Here is a 20,647-nt window from a genome sequence, read left to right on the forward strand (position 1 = left end):
GCAGACGGAGGAGTCCCAGAACTGGAGAAGTGTCCAGGTGAGTAATCTCCGTTAGAACTGAAGGGACACACTCCTCCCAGAACTGAAGCGGCCCCACAGAGCCCCGCCCTGTAGCGACATGCCCCAACCCCCCTGTCGACCCCGAGTGGCTCAAGCGTGGCTGTTATGCCCAACCCCCCCTCCACTTCCGCCTGCAGAATTTGTGGGATGGGAATCCTTGGTCTCGAGGGGTAGCCTCAAGTGAGCAGAGGGAGGAGTCAAAGGGCTGGTCAGGAGTCAAGTTTAGTATCCTGGGTTAGAACTGAGGTGACAAGCTCCTGCAGAACAGAGGAGGTGCACAGAGTCCTGCCGGCCCCTGTCTCGTGGGTTCCTAAAACAGTACCCTTAAGGGGAAAAGCAGAGGCAGCTTTTCTTGGAGCCAAGGGAGAAAAATCTCCCTACTGAGGCTATACACACCATCTCTTCCTCTGTCTTCTTCGGTGACCTCTCATCAACCTTGACAGATTAAACAACTGCCTGCAGTCCCTGACCAGAGTCATCATGCCTCGAGGTCAGAAGAGTAAGCTCCGTGCCCGTGAGAAACGCCGCCAGGCCCATGCTGAGACCCAGAGTCTGGAGGATGCTCAGGCCACTGGGGTGGTGGCGGCGGCGGCGGCGGCAGCAGCAGCAGCAGGAGAGTCCCCTTCCTTTGTCTATCCTCTCTCCGAGGACAGGCCTCAGAATATGCCTGCTGCTGGGACACCTAGCAGTCCTGAGGGACCTCAGGGAACCACCAGTGCTAGTGCAGCTGTTTCATGCACCAATTCAGATGAAGGTACCAACAGCCCAAAGAAGGAAAGCTCAAAATCCTCCAAGGGCACTGAGGGCTCACACAGAGATCCTTTAAAAATGAAGGTGGCTTGGGTGGTGCACTTCCTGCTGCAGAAGTATAAAACCAAAGAGCCAATTACTAAGGCAGACATGCTGAAGTTTGTTATCAAAAAGCACAAGCGTCATTTCAGTGAGATCCTCAAGAGAGCCTCTGAGCGCATGGAGCTGATCTTTGGTCTTGATTTGAAGGAAGTGGATCCTGTCAGGCACTGCTATGCCCTTGTCAGCAAACTAGACCTCACCTCCAATGGAACGATGAATGAAGAAGAGAACATACCCAAGACCGGGCTCCTGATGATGGTGCTGGGTGTGATCTTCATGAACGGCAACTGTGCCCCTGAAGAGGAGATCTGGGAAGTGCTGAATACGATAGGTATACGTGCTGGAAGGAAGCACTTCATCTATGGGGAGCCCAAGAAGCTCATCACTGAAGATTTGGTGCAGCTAAAGTACCTGGAGTACCGCCAGGTGGCCAACAGCGATCCTCCGCGCTATGAGTTCCTGTGGGGTCCACGAGCCCACGTTGAAACCAGCAAGATGAAAATCCTGGAGTTTTTAGCCAAGGTTCATGATACAGTGCCCAGTGCCTTCCCAGCCTGCTATGAAGAAGCCATGAGAGACGAGGCAGAGAGAGCCCAAGCAAGAATGGCAGCCAGGGCTTGTACTGCTGCTATGGCCAGTGCACGCTCCAGGGCCACGGCCAGCAACTTCTCCCAGGCTACGTGAAGTTCAAGGCTGGTTCCTCCCTTTTTGGTTGAAAAGGTGTGTCAGTGTTCTAATAGTGGAGGGCCAGGGTGGGACTGGAGAAGGGTATATCCCTGAGTTCCTGTTGTGTATTGCTAACTTGGAATTTTACCTTTTTTTCTTTTTTATTTAGGTTATAGTTCAAATGATGAAGTCTGAGAAGATTGTTTTCCTTGTGGAAAAAGAGCAGTAACATTCTAAGTTGTGGATGGCCAGGGTGGGTCTATAGGGAGCACAGAGTAATATCCTCTTTGTGTTCCTATTCTATACGGTAAATTTAGAGTTTAATCTTTTCTCTCCCTTTTCTTTTCTTTTCCTTTTTCTTCTCTTTTCTTTTCTTTCCCCCTCCCCTCCCTTCCTTCCTTTCTCTTTCTTTCCTTTTGTTATATTTTCAATGTTGTTTCTTTAATAGAAGGTATAATAATTTCAGAATCTAAATTTATTAGTGACCTCAGTTACATATTTATTAGATTTAACTTAATAGAGTTAAGATTAAGAGTTTTATTATTTTGTAACACAAATTGGGAAACCTTTCGTATTTATTGAACTAGAACAATAAAACATGGCATGGTAATAGGCATTTCTTTGGAAATGTGAAAATTTTTTTCAGTAAAATTACTGGGATCAAAAAATACAGGAGACTTCCAATAAGGATGTTAAAAAAAAATACAGGAGAAAAAAAGGTTAAAAAATGTGCAGTTCTTGGTTTACCTTATCCATTTCAGTCTGTTATTCTGTAAAAATAAAAGATACATACCTGGATTTGCTTAGCTTATTAAAGAATGTAGGAGAAATAAAACACTTATAAACTACAGCTCATGCTCACTGGCTCATTCATTCTCCAAATACTGAGCATCTGCTCTTTGAAAATTATTGTGTTATAAATGGTGAAACTAGGATACAAAACACCCTGCCTTTAGAACTGTACAGTCAAGGAGCCATAATTATATAGAGAAGGTGGTGAAATACCCTCTAAGACCTAAAGGACAAGTAAGAAGGAGTAAGGAGGTAATGGGACAGGGATGGGGTTGGGAGACGTGGGAGGGGGAGGGTGAAAACAATAAGGTACAAATTCCCTGGGGAACAGAAGTTTGGGGTTTGGGGAAAATACAAATCACTTAGTGGGATATCCTGTTAATTTAAGCTGGGTGGTAGACTAGATGAGGCTGTGGGACTGGTGAGCAGAGGCCAGGTATACAAACGCTGTTTCTCAGAGTTGGAGGACAAAACCCTGGAATGCAAACCTGTTCATAAGAGTTACTTTAGTATCATCAATAAACCACAGGAAAAGCTCCTCGGGCAGAAATGGAAGGGGTCCTGTGCTCTTGTTCAAGTGCAGCTGAACACAGAGCACAATCTAGTTGTTTTATGCACAGCATCTCCAAGGAATTTATGAGAAATAAAGGTGACACGCCCTTGAGGTGGAATGCTGAGAACCATATCTCAGGCATTAAAAAGGCGTTTTAGGGCTTCCCTGGTGGCGCAGTAGTTGAGAGTCCGCCTGCCGATGCAGGGGACACGGGTTCGTGCCCCGGTCCAGGAAGATCCCACATGCCGCGGAGCGGCTGGGCCCGTGAGCCATGGCTGCTGTGCTCCGGGAGAGGCCACAACGGTGAGAGGCCCGCATACCACACACACACACACACACACAAAAGACATTTTAATTAGGTTATCTTGAGTATAATTTTGCAAACTCTAAGGGAGGGCTCCATATTAGGTGGTGAAGAAGTGAATAAAAATACAGGTGAGTTGGATGGAAAGGCACCCAGGGGGGGCATTGTTGGTCCTTGACACAAATTCTACGACCTCTGAGTTGCATCCAACTGGGGTGGACAACCCCACATACAAATTAAGTAACATCCTCAAATGGGGGAATTTATTTTGTTTTACCTGCGAAGCAGCTTTATGCGATCACTTGGTGGAAACTGCATATTCTGTGATACCTCTTGGATTAATATAACATAAATCTTCCCAGAGGGGAGGGTGGTATCATCTGCAGTACAAAAAAAAAAAAATTCATATGATAACTGCGATTCAATAAAGACCTTACTCTGTCAAGTGCTTCATATCCATTACATATATCCCAACAGTCCTACAAGATAGGGCTTATTAGACATACTTTGCAGATGAAGAACTTGTAATTTTCTCGAGTTCACATGGCTGATAAGTGAAAGAGCCGGGACTAGACCCCTGGTCCACATTGAGGCAGACCTTCTGTCTTTTCATTCTCTATTATTCTCACTACTCCAAGATGTATCACATACAATTAAAAAACAAGACACTCAGAATGGCCATCATCAAAATATCTAGAAACAATAAATGCTGGAGAGGGTGTGGAGAAAAGGGAACACTCTTGCACTGCTGGTGGGAATGTGAATTGGTACAGCCACTATGGAGAACAATATGGAGGTTCCTTAAAAAACTACAAATAGAACTACCATAGGACCCAGCAATCCCACTCCTGGGCATATACCCTGAGAAAACCATAATTCAAAAAGAGTCATGTATCAAAATGTTCATTGCAGCTCTATTTACAATATCCCGGAGATGGAAACAACCTAAGTGTCCATCATCGGATGAATGGATAAAGAAGATGTGGCACATACATACAATGGAATATGACTCAGCCATAAAAAGAAATGAAATTGAGCTATTTGTAATGAGGTGGATGGACCTAGGGTCTGTCATCCAGAGTGAAGTAAGTCAGAAAGAGAAAGACAAATACCGTATGCTAACCAAACGTAAAATAGATAGCTAGTGGGAAGCAGCTGCATAGTACAGGGAGATCAGCTCTGTGCTTTGTGACCACCTAGAGGGGTGGGATACGGAGGGTGGGAGGGAGGGAGACGCAAGAGGGAAGAGATATGGGAACATATGTATATGTATAACTGATTCACTTTGTTATAAAGCAGAAACTAACACACCATTGTAAAGCAATTATACTCCAATAAAGAGGTAATAAATAAATAAATAAGAAGCTTTGGTCTAATAAATAAACAAACAAACAAACAAACAAATAAATAAATAAAAAACAAGACACTCTAGTCAAAGTACAAAACGCGATCCTGATGAAGGAAGGTGAATATGAGAATAAAGCACAATTTGGGGATTGCCTGTGGGTTTCATATGCTGAGGATCCCCCTGTCACTAGCCCCAGGGTTCCCTGACAGGTGACTCTGCCCACATACTGGCACAGTCCTGTACCAGCACTTTCCTGAATTACAGCATGTTTCTTCTGGGTCTTCCCCAGTGTGCCCTCCTGCCCAAATCGGAACCTCAAACACTGACCAGCTCTTCACTGTGACCTCTGGAGCTGCACCCTGTTTCCTGTGATACAGGCAGTCCAGAGTCATATGCCCTCCCCTTGATTAAAGCATTCCAACTCTCTGCACGTGTACAGTGAAGGTCCCATCCCTCCCAGTGGAACCACTGACAGTGAAGTCTAGATACCTGGTTACCACAGCCCCATCCCCAGCCCACAAGTTTCAGAGTATATTCCAAGTGAGCTGGTGATCACAGTCATTTCTTACAGAAGATACTGGTTCTTGGGATATAACTGAAGTTAGATGGGGGGTTTTGTAAATGACTCAGATATTGTCAGTAGGATTTTGAAGGAATGTGTTATTTGAGACAGGCCACTGAACACATACACCAATGAGTGAGTTTACGAAAGCCTCCCTCATAGGTTGAAGATGAGAAAAGACCATGGAATTCACTGTCTAACAAACATCTACTGAGGCTGAATCCCTCAGAACCCACAGTCGTTCTAGGAGGGGAAAAATGTCAGGGGTTTCCTGACAGATACCCTGTCTTTGAACAACAAAGATCAAAATAATTCACCATCCTTCATAGGCCTCTTATCTCAGTTCTTGCCCCAGAGGAAAATCCTGGTTTTCCCTTGTGCCTAATGTCACCTGTAAACGTGTCCTACACGTTCAGTCCAATCCGCTTCTACTTAGGAAGGCTCATGTGACTACGCAGACACTGAAATATGAACAATGTTTGTCAACTCCAGGCCAAGGAATTTGAAAGCCAGTATGCCACTTCCATGCTTTCTGTTCCATTCAGCAGCAAACATGGAGATCGCTTGTTGAGAAGTGGAACCGCCAATGGGAGCAGACTGGATACCTGGGTCATCTGACAGTGGAGGCCCCTGCCTACCCACATTGGACTTTATGTGTATAAGAAATAAATTTCTGTTGCTTTAAGCCATTGTGGGTCTGCAGGTTTTATCTGTTGCATCAGTTACTTTATCTGATTAATGCATACCTACTATTTTTTTTAATTTTTTTTTAACTTATTTTTTGGTTGCATTGGGTCTTCGTTGCTGCGTGTGGGCTTTCTCTAGTTGTGGTGAGCGGGGACTGCTCTTCGTTGCGGTGAGCGGGCTTCTCATTGCGGTGGCTTCTCTTGTCGCGGAGCATGGGCTCTAGGCGGGCAGGCTTCAGTAGTTGCGGTGCGTGGGCTCAGTTAGCTGTGGCTCGCGGGCTCCAGAGCGCAGGCTCAGCAGTTGTGGCGCACGAGCTTAGTTGCTCTGCGGCATGTGGGATCTTCCTGGACCAGGGTTCGAACCCGTGTCCCCTGCACTGGCAGGCAGATTCTTAACCACTGTGCCACCAGGGAAGTCCCATATACCTACTATTTTTGTGGTTAGATGTATTTAATATTGTCATTACAAAGGTAATAGTACATACATTCTTGCTGCAAAAAATTCTTACAGATAGATTACAATCTCCCCCTCTCCTCAAAGTCCAGCCCCCGCCTCAGAGGCAACCACAATTAACAAACTGATGTGTGTCATTTTAAAGCTGACCTGAGGCTTCTTCATATGTACATGTGCTATAAAAATATATTGAACTTCACATGTATGATTAACAACATACATATTGTTCTGCCTCTTGACCCTGTCACTTAACAAAATGAATGCAGAATATTTCCATGACAGCACACATAGATCCACCGCACTCATTTAACAACTAAGATCCTTTTTCTTTAAAAAAAAATCATGTTTATTGAGATATATTTGATATAAAAAACTGCACATATTTAATATGTACAATTTGATGAGTTTGGACATATGTATGCACCTGTGAAATCATCACCTCAGTCAACGTAACAGACATATCCATCCCCTCCAAAAGTTTCCTCGGGTCCCTTTGGTTTTCTCTTTCATGGTGAAAACACTTAACATGAGATCTATGCTCTTTCAAAAATTTTCAGTATTGTTAACTATAGGCACCATGCTGTACAGCAGATCTCGAGAACTAATTCATCTTGCATATCTGTGTGTGTGTGTGCGTCACATTGTGTATGAATCACATTTTCTTTCTTCGCTTATCTTTGATGGACGTTTGGGTTGTTTACATATCTTGGCTGTTGTGAGTAGTGCTGCAAGGAACACGAGAATGCAGACATCTCTTACAGATCCTGATTTCCATTCTTTTGAATACATACCCAGAAATGAGATTGCTGGATTATATGGTAGTTCTACTTTTAATTTTTTGAGAAACTTCCATACTATTTTCTATAGTGGCTATACCATTTTACATGCCCACCAACAGTGTACAAGGGTTTGATTTCTTCACATGCCAGCCAACACTTAATTATGCTTTTTTAAAAATTAGAACCTTCCTAACTAGTGTGAAGTGATATCTCACTGTGGTTTTGATTTTCATTTTCTTGATAATTAGTGATGTTGAGCATCTTTTCGTACCTTTTGGCCATTCGAAAGGAAGATCTTCAGGAAGAATAAGACAGGAGCAATCAGGGTGTTGCAAGTCTTGATTATGCACAGATGTTAATCATGTATCATGAGAACTCCAATCATCATGTTCCAAACTGCCCTCCAAGAAAAAGACACGTAAGGATTACCCTACTTCTTATGTTTGTGTGATAATTAATCATTCTCCTCCTAATGGACATACAAATTGTTCCCCATTTGTTGCTATGAGTAATAGGACTGAAATCAACATCTTTGAACATGAAATCTTAGACAAATGTGCATGCTCTCTCACAGGAAAGACATAGAAAAGTGCAAACTTGATTCAAGTGGGCAGAGTGTTCAGACTGAAATTTTTTACAAATATTGCTGAACTTCTGTTCCAAAGACGCCATACCAATTTACAGTCTTTCAGATTCACGTGTGTGAATGCCTTACATTCTCATGGGCATTTTATTTCATCAGTCTTTTAAATTTTGGCCGAACTTTCAGATGAAAGATACTGTCTCGTTTTTTATTTCCTTATTTTCAAATAGGTTGAGTATAAAATTAAACTTTTACCCATATGGAGCTGGATTTCTGCATTAATGTCTTGAGTACCAGGATTCTTCTAGGCATACTTTACATTCTGAAATATCAACAAGACATCCCTCCTTTACTCGGAAAAGCAAGGACTTGATGAGTATGATCAGTTGTTGGGCAAGAGAACCAGGGAGGACACCCTTAGCTAGTGAAGCTCTGAGATCACAGCAATTGCCAGAGTTCATGAGAGAGACCACATGAAAAACCTCATCTAGAGAGCCCATGGTAGGCTGGCAGTCAGCATTCCGCATTTAGAGTTCAGCATAAGGTAGAGAAGGGACTATAAGGAGAGAAGGTGGAGAATCTGGGTAGAGGGTCCAAGATAACTTCTGATAGTAAGCTTGGGAAATCTCTGAATTACCACGAGCAGCTAGAAGTTGAGAGGTCTGGGTGGGCAGATCTACTGGATGAAAGGACTAGAGGCACGCCAAACACCTCACCTACCTTAGAATCCTCTGTGCCTACCATCAGGCAGAGTATAGGTAGCTTTTCTGTGTCACCCAGTGATGCTAAATGCTGGGAGAGCTACGTCTCTTGGCTATTCTGGTGGTTCACTGCATCCCTGCCAGTGTTCCTGGCTGGGAGCTGTGTTGATGGCTGCTGGGGTCTGGTATTTTTACCCTGTGTACAGTGCCCCCTCTACTGAGTTTGGGGCAGTATGAGCGGGCAGGTTTGGGAAGTGATGACAGTTGAGACAGGCCAGGAAAACCAGTGAGTAGTGGAAGGGGACCTAAAACTGCAGAGAGGGAGAAATTGAGGGGAGATGTCCTGAGGCTAATTACCTCAGTGATTCTGCAGATAAAGGGCTGAGTGTGGACATGTCTGGAAAAGATAATCTAGATGACATCCCCAGCTCAGGGTTCCTGAGTTGTTTTTTTTTTTTTTTTAATTCTTTTCAGTTCTATTTCTTCTCAATAACTGTGTAAAATAGCTATACCTATTTCTTGATTTAACAAGGTGACATTGTGATTTATTTATTTTAAATGTTCAGAACAAATTTTAATTTTTTATACATAAAAATTTCATTCAAACCTGACCACACTAAATGTTGGCAAACTTCATGAACAATAAACAGGAAACATAAACACAAATGAATAATAAACATAGAAACATATTAAACATGCAAAACTAGCGTTATTTTTTACCTATCAAAAACTAGAAAAATTAAAAAGCTAATTGTAATTATGTTACAGTATACCCATGTATCCATATGACTGTTCTATTTTTGTGGTATCTTTGTCTAGTTTTGGTATCTGGGTGATGGTGGCCTCATAGAATGAGTTTGGGAGTGTTCCTTCCTCTGCAATTTTTTGGAATAGTTTCAGAAGGATAGGTGTTAGCTCATCTCTAAATGTTTGATAGAATTCACCTGTGAAGCCATCTGGTCCTGGACTATTGTTTGTTGGAAAATTTTTAATCACAGTTTAAATTTCAGTACTTATGATTGGTCTGTTCATATTTTCTATTTCTTCCTGGTTCAGTCTTGGTAGATTGTACCTTTCTAAGAATTTGTCCATTTCTTCTAGGTTGTCCATTTTATTGGCATATAGTGCTTGTAGTAATCTCTCATGATCCTTTGTATTTCTGTGGTGTCCATTTTAACTTCTCCTTTTTCACTTCTAATTTTATTGATTTGAGCCCTCTCCCTTTTTTTTTCTTGGTGAGTCCGGCTAAAGGTTTATCAGTTTTGTTTGTCTTTTCAAAGAACCAGCTTTTGGTTTCATTAGTCTTTTCTATTGTTTTCTTCATCTCTATATCATTTATTTCTGCTCTGATCTTTATGAGTTCTTTCCTTCTACTAATTTTGGGTTTTGTTTGTTTTTCTTTCTCTAGTTGCTTTAGGTGTAAGGTTAGGTTGTTTATTTGAGATTTTTCTTGTTCCCTGAGGTAAGACTGTATTGCTATAAACTTCCCTCTTAGAATAGCCTCTGCTGCATCCCCTAGGTTTTTGATTGTCATGTTTTCATTTTCACTTGTCTCTAGGTATTTTTTTAATTTCCTCTTTGATTTCTTCAGTGATCCATTGACTGTTTAGTAACGTATTGTTTAGCCTCCACATGTTTGTGCTTTTTACAGTTTTTTTTTTTTTTTCCTTGTGGTTGATTTCTAATGTCATAGCATTCTGGTCAGAAAAGATGCTTCATATGATTTCAATTTTCTTAAATTTACTGAGGCTTGCTTCATGGCCCAGCAAGTGATCTATCCTGGAGAATGTTCCATGTGCACTTTAGAAGAATATGTATGTATTCTGCTACTTTTGGATGGAATGTTCTATAAATATCAATTAAGTCCATCTGGTCTAATGTGTCATTTAAGGCCTGTGTTTCCTTATTGATTTTCTGTCTGGATGACCTGTCCATTGACATAAGTGGGGTGTTAAAGTCCCCCACTATTACTGTGTTTCTGTCCATTTCTCCTTTTATGGCTGCACATCTGAAACCTCCTTAGAGGTGAGCATTGGCCTTTATTATTATTTTTAATAGAACACAGTGTATGGGCTAGAAATAGAATAATGAATATCACAGTAAATCACACATAGGCCAGTATTTTTCAAGAAACTTTTGAGATTGGGTATATTTATGCATATATACATGTACACACATATACACTCATATATACTTATACTCACACACACACACAATTGGTAGCTGTTTCTGTGTAAGCACCCACGCAGAGACTTTCTAACCAAGAAGGTGACTTTGTTGGTGTACTTTCTTTTGATCAGTTGTAAAATGAATGCCCATTACAAAGGCAAACATGCTTAAAAAGGTCAACAAAGAATACAGGGACCACTTCCTTGTGATCTTCTGGAAAGCCTCTGAACACATGGAGCTGGTCTCCTGCCTTAACTTGGAGGAAATGGAATCTACCAAGCACTTCTATGGCCTTGTCAGGAAACTGCATGTCACTAATGATGGGAGTCTGAATGGTGGCAGGGGTTGCCCAAGACCAGTCTTCTGATGACTCTCCTTGGCACATCTTCACGAAAGGCAACTGCCCTGTTAAGAAGGAGATCTAGGAATTCTTGACTATAATGGGGGTGTAGACTGGGAGGAAACACTTCATCTAGGAGAGCCCAGGAAGCTTATCACTAAAGATTTGTGCAGGAAAAGTAACTGAAGTGCCAGCAGTAGCCAACAGAGATCCTCCACGCTATGAATTCCTGTGAGGTCCAAGAGCCCATGCTGAAAGCAGCAAGACGAACATCCTGCAGGTTTGGGCAAGGTCACTTAGACTATACACAGTTCCTTCCCACACCAATATGAGGAAGCTTTTAGAAATGAGGAAGAGAGAGCCTGAGCAAGTTGTAGCAAGGGTTAGCACTACTGCCATGGACAGCACATGTCCCAGGGTCATGTCCAGTTTCTTCTCCTACCCACAATGAGTCTGAACTGCTTTCTTTAATTTGTGGTTGAAGAGAGCAGACAATGTTCCAACTAGTGGAGAACTGGTACTGGGCTGGAGGAAACACAACATACCATTTTGTCTTTCTGTTTTATGTGGTATCTTGGAGATTTCCCTTCCTTCTTTCCTTCTTTTTTTAAATAATTTTTTCACTCTTTCTCAATTTCATTCATTCTTTCTCATTAATTTCTAAATGTGCCTTTTAATAGAAGATTTAAATAGCTTCAGAAGATAAGTTTATTAATCAAATCTTTGGTTATATACTTATTGCTATGTAGCAGGTTTAAGAGTAGGAGCTATGTAATTTGGAAAACAAATTGGTCAATCTTCCATCTTATTTTATGATATAGAACAGGATATCATGGCATTGAGTAGGTGTTTCTTTGGAAATATGCAAGAACTCAGTAGTAAAATTGTTGGGTTTAAGAAATAGGTAACGTGAAGATGGTCGACTCATGGCTTTCCTAATACACTCAGTCCAGCATTTTGTAAAATTAAAAGATGCATACATGAATTTACTTAACTAATCCAAGAATGTAGGAGAAATTAAAACTTACATGAGCACGTTCATTGACTCATTTATTCTCTAAACATTAACTGAACATGCGCTCTTTGGAAAACACCCTGATATTCTTGGGGATGTTAGGGATTTTGTGTCTAGAAGCAGTCAGAAGTTATATCATGTTAGCCCAATTAAAAAGGAGTGAAGGGGTGGGAGCCCAGGTGACAGCTGTTAGGTGTAAAAGCCCTGAGGCAAATCCATTTGGACATTTGGGAAACTGCAGTTTTTCAGTGGAAAGGAAGTGTTAAGCTTACCTATATGGTGGGGGAGGTAAGGATATGGGAGACCCTCAGAGAGTATGTCTCAAAGTTGAGAGACTAAAGCCTAAAATGTAAAATGGCTCTTAGCAGTTACTCTGGAATCCTGGATAAATTAGAAAGAAACTTTCCCCTGGGGGAGGCAAGGTAGGTGTTTCAAGTACTCGTCCCAGTGCATTTGATCACAGCCTGCAAAGTAACTGTTTTACATTCTCAACTACAAACACATGCTATCTTCCATAAAAAAGGAAGGATGACTCACAAGATGGAGGTGATAACCAGGGGAATTTTTCCCAGGCTTTGAAATCTAATCAAGGAACTGAAACATGTGTCCATCGGTATTTCAGAACTGCTACTGTCCAGTGACTCTTATACTTCCCATTTTCTTGTTTCTAAACCGGAATGTCTATAGATGTTACCCTACTGCTATCTCTCCATTGTACATTGGATTTGTTAGGACAGATGACTTGTCTCTTTATCTTATATACCCATAAATAGAGATTTATTGTGCCCAGCTGGTTTGCTTAATGAACTTCCCCCCAAGAGCCTCATCATCTGCAGTTGGACCTGATTTAGAGGATGAGACTTGGATTTTAAGTTGATTTTGTAATGAGGCAAGACTTCTGGGGATCTTGGGTGCAGGTGAATGAATTCTGTATAAGGTGGGGACTTGAAATATTGAGGCCTGGAGGGTAAACTGTGGCAGACAGAACCTCATGGGGCCCCCGTGATCCCCACCTCCTGGTGGTCAGGCCTTTGTGTATTCATTGTAGGTAGGGCCTGTGACTTGCTTCTAACCAACATATTATGACAAAGGTGATGAGATGTCGCCCCTGTGATGACATTATATGTGTTCTGGAAATGATTAGAAACAAACCATCCTGCTGACTCAAAAATGCCTCTCTGCAAGCTATGTGTAAAATATAAAACAAATCTAGACTATTAAGGAGAGATCTTTCTTGAAAAAGGATTATTACAAGGGTAGAAAGGGACTTCTGAAACAGGGCGAGGGCACCTATTGCAATAGAGAAAAGCTGTGACCATAAGATCTGCAAGGATCTCAAGCATTAGGCAAAAAGGGATTCTCTTTTGTAGACAGGAGTAAACAATGCTAGAAAGAACTGGGTGTGGGGAAAGGGGATGAAGGGGTAGTGTGATTGGATACTAAATCAGAGAATGTTTTACCCCGAGGACAGCTGATTCTCAGGAGGGGTTGTATGCTGGCTCTGGTGAGAGGAGGCCAAAATTCAGGGGCCTGGAGGAAGAAAAGAAGCTTAACCAAGGTTTGGCTAACAAGCATTTTGTTTCAGCTGATCATTTATGAGACAAAAAGTGGTATTTTTGAGGATCTGTATCTGGCCTTGTCATAGGTAAACAAAGGAAAATCCATGAGCCTTATTTAAATTATATGGACTTCCGGGTAAGATGGCGGAAGAGTAAGACGCGGAGATCACCTTCCTCCCCATGGATACACCAGAAATACAGCTACACGTGGAACAACTCCTACAGAACACCTACTGAACGTTGGCAGAAGACCCCAGACCTCCCAAAAGGCAAGAAACTCCCCACATACCTGGGTAGGGCAAAGCGGAGAGATTCCCGCACAGAGGATTGGTGCCGAGCGGCACTCACCCTCCCGAGAGGCTTATCTGCTCGCCCGCCAGGGCGGGCGGCGCTGGAAGCTGAGGCTCGGGCTTCGGTCAGAGCGCAGGGAAAGGACTGGGGCTGGCGGCGAGAACTCAGCCTGAAGGGGGCTAATGTGCCACAGCTAGCCGGCAGGGAGTCCGGGAAAACTCTGGAGCTGCCGAAGAGGCAAGAGACTTTTTCTTCCCTCTTGGTTTCCTGGTGCGCGAGGAGAGGGGATTAAGAGCGCTGCTTAAAGGGGCTCCACAGACGGGCGCGAGTCACGACTGAAAGCGCGGAGCCCAGTGACGGGCGTGGGACGCTGGGGCTGCTGCTGCCGCCGCCAAGAAGCCTGTGTGCGAGCGCAGGTCACTGTCCACACCGCCCTTCCGGGAGCCTGTGCAGCCCGCCACTGCTGGGGTCCCGGGATCCAGGGGCGGCTTTCCTGGGAGAACGCACGGCGCGCCTCGGGCTGGTGCAACGTCACGCCGAACTCTGCCGCTGCAGGCTCGCCCCGCACTCCGTGCCCCTCCCTCCCGCCCGGCCTGAGTGAGCCAGAGTCCCCGAAGAGGCTGCTCCTTTAACCCTGTCCTGTCTGAGCGAAGAACAGACGCCCTCCGGCGACCTACACGCAGAGGCGGGGCCAAATCCAAAGCTGAGACCCAGGAGCTGTGAGAACAAAGAAGAGAAAGGGAAACCTCTCCCAGCAGCCTCAGAAGCAGCGGATTAAAGCTCCACAATCAACTTGATGTACCCTGCATCTGTGGAATACATGAATAGACAACAAATCATCCCAAATTGAGGAGCCAGGAGTCAGTGCTGTGCCTCTGAGGTGGGAGAGCCAACTTCAGGACACTGGTCCACAAGAGACCTCCCAGCTCCACATAATATCAAACGGCGAAAATCTTCCAGAGATCTCCATCTCAACACCAGCACCCAGCTTCACTCAACGACCAGCAAGCTACAGTGCTGGACACCCTATGCCAAACAACTAGCAAGACAGAAACACAACGCCACCCATTAGCAGAGAGGTGGCCTAAAATCATAAAAAGTCCGCAGACACCCCAAAACACACCACCAGACGTGGACCTGCACACCAGAAAGACAAGATCCAGCCTCATTCACCAGAACACAGGCACTAGTACCTTCCACCAGGAAGCCTACACAACCCACTAAACCAACCTTAGCCACTGGGGACAGACACCAAAAACAACGGGAACTACGAACCTGCAGCCTGCAAAAAGGAGACCCCAAACACAGTAACATAAGCAAAATGAGAAGACAGAAAAACACACAGCAGGAGAAGGAACAAGATAAAAACCCACCAGACCTAACAAATGAAGAGGTAATAGGCAGTCTACCTGAAAAAGAATTCAGAATAATGATGGTAAAGATGATCCAAGATTCTATTTCCCAGATCCAAAATCTTGGAAATAGAATAGACAAAATGCAAGAAACAGTTAACAAGGACCTAGAAGAACTAAAGATGAATCAAGCATCGATTAAAAACACAATAAATGAAATAAAAAATACTCTAGATGGGATCAATAGCAGAATAACTGAGGCAGAAGAACGGATAAGTGAGGTGGAAGATAAAATAGTGGAAATAACTGCTGCAGAGCAAAATAAAGAAAAAAGAATGAAAAGAACAGAGGACAGTCTCAGAGACCTCTGGGACAACATTAAACGCACCAACATTCGAATTATAGGGGTTCCAGAAGAAGAAGAGAAAAAGAAAGGGACTGAGAAAATATTTGAAGAGATTATAGTTGAAAACTTCCCTAATATGGGAAAGGAAATAGTTAATCAAGTCCAGGAGGCACAGAGAGTCCCATACAGAATAAATCCAAGGAGAAATACGCCAAGACACATATTAATCAAACTGTCAAAAATTAAACACAAAGAAATCATATTAAAAGCAGCAAGGCAAAAACAACAAATAACACACAAGGGAATCCCCATCAGGATAACAGCTGATCTCTCAGCAGAAACTCTACAAGCCAGAAGGGAGTGGCAGGACATAATTAAAGTGATGAAGGAGAAAAACCTGCAACCAAGATTACTCTACCCAGCAAGGATCTCATTCAGATTTGATGGAGAAATTAAAACGTTTACAGAGAAGCAAAAGCTGAGAGAGTTCAGCACCACCAAACCAGCTTTACAACAAATGCTAAAGGAACTTCTCTAGGCAAGAAACACAACAGAAGGAAAAGACCTGCAATAACGAACCCAAAACAATTAAGAAAATGGGAATAGGAACATACATATCGATAATTACCTTAAATGTAAATGGACTAAATGCTCCCACCAAAAGACACAGATTGGCTGAATGGATACAAAAACAAGACCCATATATATGCTGTCTACAAGAGACCCACTTCAGACCTAGAGACACATACAGACTGAAAGTAAGGGGATGGAAAAAGATATTCCATGCAAATGGAAACCAAAAGAAAGCTGGAGTAGCAATTCTCATATCAGACAAAATAGACTTTAAAATAAAGACTACTAGAAGAGACAAAGAAGGACACTACATAATGATCAAGGGATCGATCCAAGAAGAAGATATAACAATTGTAAATATTTATGCACCAAACATAGGAGCACCTCAATACATAAGGCAAATACTAACAGCCATAAAAGGAGAAATCGACAGTAACACAATCATAGTAGGGGACTTTAACACCCCACTTTCACCAATGGACAGATCTTCCAAAATGAAAATAAATAAGGAAACACAAGCTTTAAATGATACATTAAACAAGATGGACTTAATTGATATTTATAGGACATTCCATCCAAAAACAACAGAATACACATTTTTCTCAAGTGCTCATGGAACATTCTCCAGGATAGATCATATCTTGGGTCACAAATCAAGCCTTGGTAAATTTAAGAAAATTGAAATTGTATCAAGTGTCTTTTCTGACCACAATGCTATGAGACTAGATATCAATTACAGGAAAAGAGCTGTAAAAAATACAAACACATGGAGGCTAAACAATACACTACTTAATAACGAAGTGATCACTGAAGAAATCAAAGAGGAAATTAAAAAATACCTAGAAACAAATGACAATGGAGACACGACGACCCAAAACCTATGGGATGCAGCAAAAGCAGTTCTAAGAGGGAAGTTTATAGCAATACAATCCCACCTTAAGAAACAGGAAACATCTCGAATAAACAACCTAACCTTGCACCTAAAGCAATTAGAGAAAGAAGAACAAAAACACCCCAAAGTTAGCAGAAGGAAAGAAATCATAAAAATCAGATCAGAAATAAATGAAAAAGAAATGAAGGCAACGATAGCAAAGATCAATAAAACTAAAAGCTGGTTCTTTGAGAAGATAAACAAAATTGATAAACCATTAGCCAGACTCATCAAGAAAAGCAGGGAGAAGACTCAAATCAATAGAATTAGAAATGAAAAAGGAGAAGTAACAACTGACACTGCAGAAATACAAAAGATCATGAGAGATTACTACAAGCAACTCTATGCCCATAAAATGGACAACCTAGAAGAGATGGACAAATTCTTAGAAATGCACAACCTGCCAAGACTGACTCAGGAAGAAATAGAAAATATGAATAGACCAATCACAAGCACTGAAATTGAAACTGTGATTAAAAATCTTCCATCAAACAAAAGCCCAGGACCAGATGGCTTCACAGGCGAATTCTATCAAACATTTAGAGAAGAGCTAACACCCATCCTTCTCAAACTCTTCCAAACAATATCAGAGGAAGGAACACTCCCAAACTCATTCTACGAGGCCACCATCACCTTGATACCAAAACCAGGCAAGGATGTCACAAAGAAAGAAAACTACAGGCCAATATCACTGATGAACATAGATGCAAAAATCCTCAACAAAATACTAGCAAACAGAATCCAACAGCACATTAAAAGGATCATACACCATGATCAAGTGGGGTTTATTCCAGGAATGCAAGGATTCTTCAATATACGCAAATCAATCAATGTGATACACCATATTAACAAGTTGAAGGAGAAAAACCATATGATCATCTCAATAGATGCAGAGAAAGCTTTCGACAAAATTCAACACTCATTTATGATAAAAACCCTGCAGAAAGTAGGCATAGAAGGAACTTTCCTCAACATCATAAAGGCCATATATGACAAACCCACAGCCAACATTGTCCTCAATGGTGAAAAACTGAAACCATTTCCACTAAGATCAGGAACAAGACAAGGCTGCCCACTCTCACCACTCTTATTCAACATAGTTTTGGAAGTTTTAGCCACAGCAATCAGAGAAGAAAAGGAAATAAAAGGAATCCAAATTGGAAAAGAAGAAGTAAAGCTGTCACTGTTTGCAGATGACATGATACTATACATAGAGAATCCTAAAGATGCTACCGAAAAACTACTAGAACTAATCAATGAATTTGGTAAAGTAGCAGGATACAAAATTAATGTACAGAAATCTCTGGCATTCCTGTACACTAATGATGAAAAATCTGAAAATGAAATCAAGAAAACACTCCCATTTACCATTGCAACAAAAAGAATAAAATATCTAGGAATAAACCTACCTAAGGAGACAAAAGACCTGTATGCAGAAAATTATAAGACACTGATGAAAGAAATTAAAGATGATACAAATAGATGGAGAGATATACCATGCTCCTGGATTGGAAGAATCAATATTGTGAAAATGACTCTACTACCCAAAGCAATCTACAGATTCAATGCAATCCCTATCAAACTACCACTGGCATTTTTCACAGAACTAGAACAAAAAATTTCAAAATTTGTTTGGAAAAACAAAAGACCCCGAATAGCCAAAGCAATCTTGACAACGAAAAACGGAGCTGGAGGAATCAGGCTCCCTGACTTCAGACTATACTACAAAGCTACAGTAATCAAGACAGTGTGGTACTGGCATAAAAACAGAAAGATAGATCAGTGGATCAGGATAGAAAGCCCAGAGATAAACCCACGCACATATGGCCAACTTATCTTTGATAAAGGAGGCAGGAATGTACAGTGGAGAAAGGACAGCCTCTTCAATAAGTGGTGCTGGGAAAACTGGACAGGGACATGTAAAAGTTTGAGATTAGATCATTCCCTAACACCATACACAAAAATAAGCTCAAAATGGATTAAAGACTTAAATGTAAGGCCAGAAACTATCCAACTCTTAGAGGAAAACATAGGTAGAACACTCTATGACATAAATCACAGCAAGATCCTTTTGGACCCACCTCCTAGAGAAATGGAAATAAAAACAAAGATAAACAAATGGGACCTAATGAAACTTCAAAGCTTTTGCACAGCAAAGGAAACCATAAACAAGACCAAAAGACAACCCTCAGAATGGGAGAAAATATTTGCAAATGAAGCAACTGACAAAGGATTAATCTCCAAAATTTATAAACAGCTCATGCAGCTCAATAGCAAAAAAACAAACGACCCAATCCAAAAATGGGCAGAAGACTTAAATAGGCATTTCTCCAAAGAAGATATACAGACTGCCAACAAACACATGAAAGAATGCTCAACATCATTAATCATTAGAGAAATGCAAATCAAAACTACAATGAGATATCATCTCACACCAGTCAGAATGGCCATCATCAAGAAATCTAGAAACAATAAATGCTGGAGAGGGTGTGGAAAAAAGGGAACACTCTTGCACTGCTGGTGGGAATGTGAATTGGTACAGCCACTATGGAGAACAGTATGGAGGTTCCTTAAAAAACTACAAATAGAACTACCATATGACCCAGCAATCCCACTACTAGGCATATACCCTGAGAAAACCATAATTCCAAAAGAGACATGTACCAAAATGTTCATTGCAGCTCTATTCACAATAGCCCGGAGCTGGAAACAACCTAAGTGTCCATCATCGGATGAATGGATAAAGAAGATGTGGCACATACATACAATGGAATATTACTCAGCCATAAAAAGAAACGAAACTGAGCTATTTGTAATGAGGTGGATACACCTAGAGTCTGTCATACAGAGTGAAGTAAGTCAGAAAGAGAAAGACAAATACCGTATGCTAACACATATATACGGAATTTAAAAAAAAAAAAAAGTCATGAAGGACCTAGGGTCAAAACAGGAATAAAGACACAGACCTACTTGAGAATGGACTTGAGGATATGGGGAGGGGGAAGGGTAAGCTGTGACAAAGCGAAAGAGAGGCATGGACATATATACACTACCAAACGTAAGGTAGATAGATAGTGGGAAGCAGCCACAGAGCACAGGGAGATCAGCTCGGTGCTTTGTGACCGCCTGGAGGGGTGGGATGGGGAGGGTGGGAGGGAGGGAGATGCATGAGGGAAGGGATGTGGGAACAGATGTATATGTATGACTGATTCACTTTGTTATAAAGCAGAAACTAATTAAAAAAAAAAAAAGAAAGAAAGAGCTGTTACCTGCTCTAGAAAATGAAAAAATAAAAAAATAAAAAAAATAAAAAAAAAAAAAATAAAAAAAAAAAAATAAATTATATGGGGAAGAATGGTTCTTTGAGGTAAGCTATTTCCTGGAACACAAAGTCGGGGGGAATCTCGTAACCTACACTGTTCTCCAGAATCACAGGGCTCAGGGAAAATTCAATGTTATCATACAGGAAAGAAAATAAGTTTATCATTAAATAAGCATTAAACTGTGATATGATGTGCATCACAGGCAAGCAAGAGATAGCAAAGTCAACAAGAAATCTCACCCTTTTATACAGCCAAGCAGATACAATCCATGTTCTCAAGATAAAAGATAGCTAGTCCTCAAGTAAGAGGACTTGGTATCACCATTTGTCAGACACAATTCTTCCTAAATGCACATGGCAATTGGGGTGGCCCTCTGTGTTAGACTTTACCCAGAGGAAAACATTCCTG

General features: G+C 41.7%; 1 protein-coding gene across 1 annotated transcript; it reads left to right on the forward strand.

The window, feature by feature from the left end:
* Nucleotides 1–540: 540 nt before the first annotated feature.
* On the forward strand, nucleotides 541–2,099 carry LOC308608400 (melanoma-associated antigen B18-like; the record flags this gene model as incomplete). The annotated part of the gene is made up of 1 exon (XM_081221413.1): nucleotides 541–2,099. One exon carries the CDS (start codon nucleotides 541–543, stop codon nucleotides 1,594–1,596), a length of 1,056 nt encoding a protein of 351 aa, XP_081077539.1. The 3' UTR covers nucleotides 1,597–2,099.
* Nucleotides 2,100–20,647: the final 18,548 nt, after the last annotated feature.

This window comes from Mesoplodon bidens (genome assembly GCF_964165515.1).
Source record: "Mesoplodon bidens genome assembly, chromosome: X".
Classification (NCBI taxonomy): Eukaryota; Metazoa; Chordata; class Mammalia; order Artiodactyla; family Ziphiidae; genus Mesoplodon; species Mesoplodon bidens.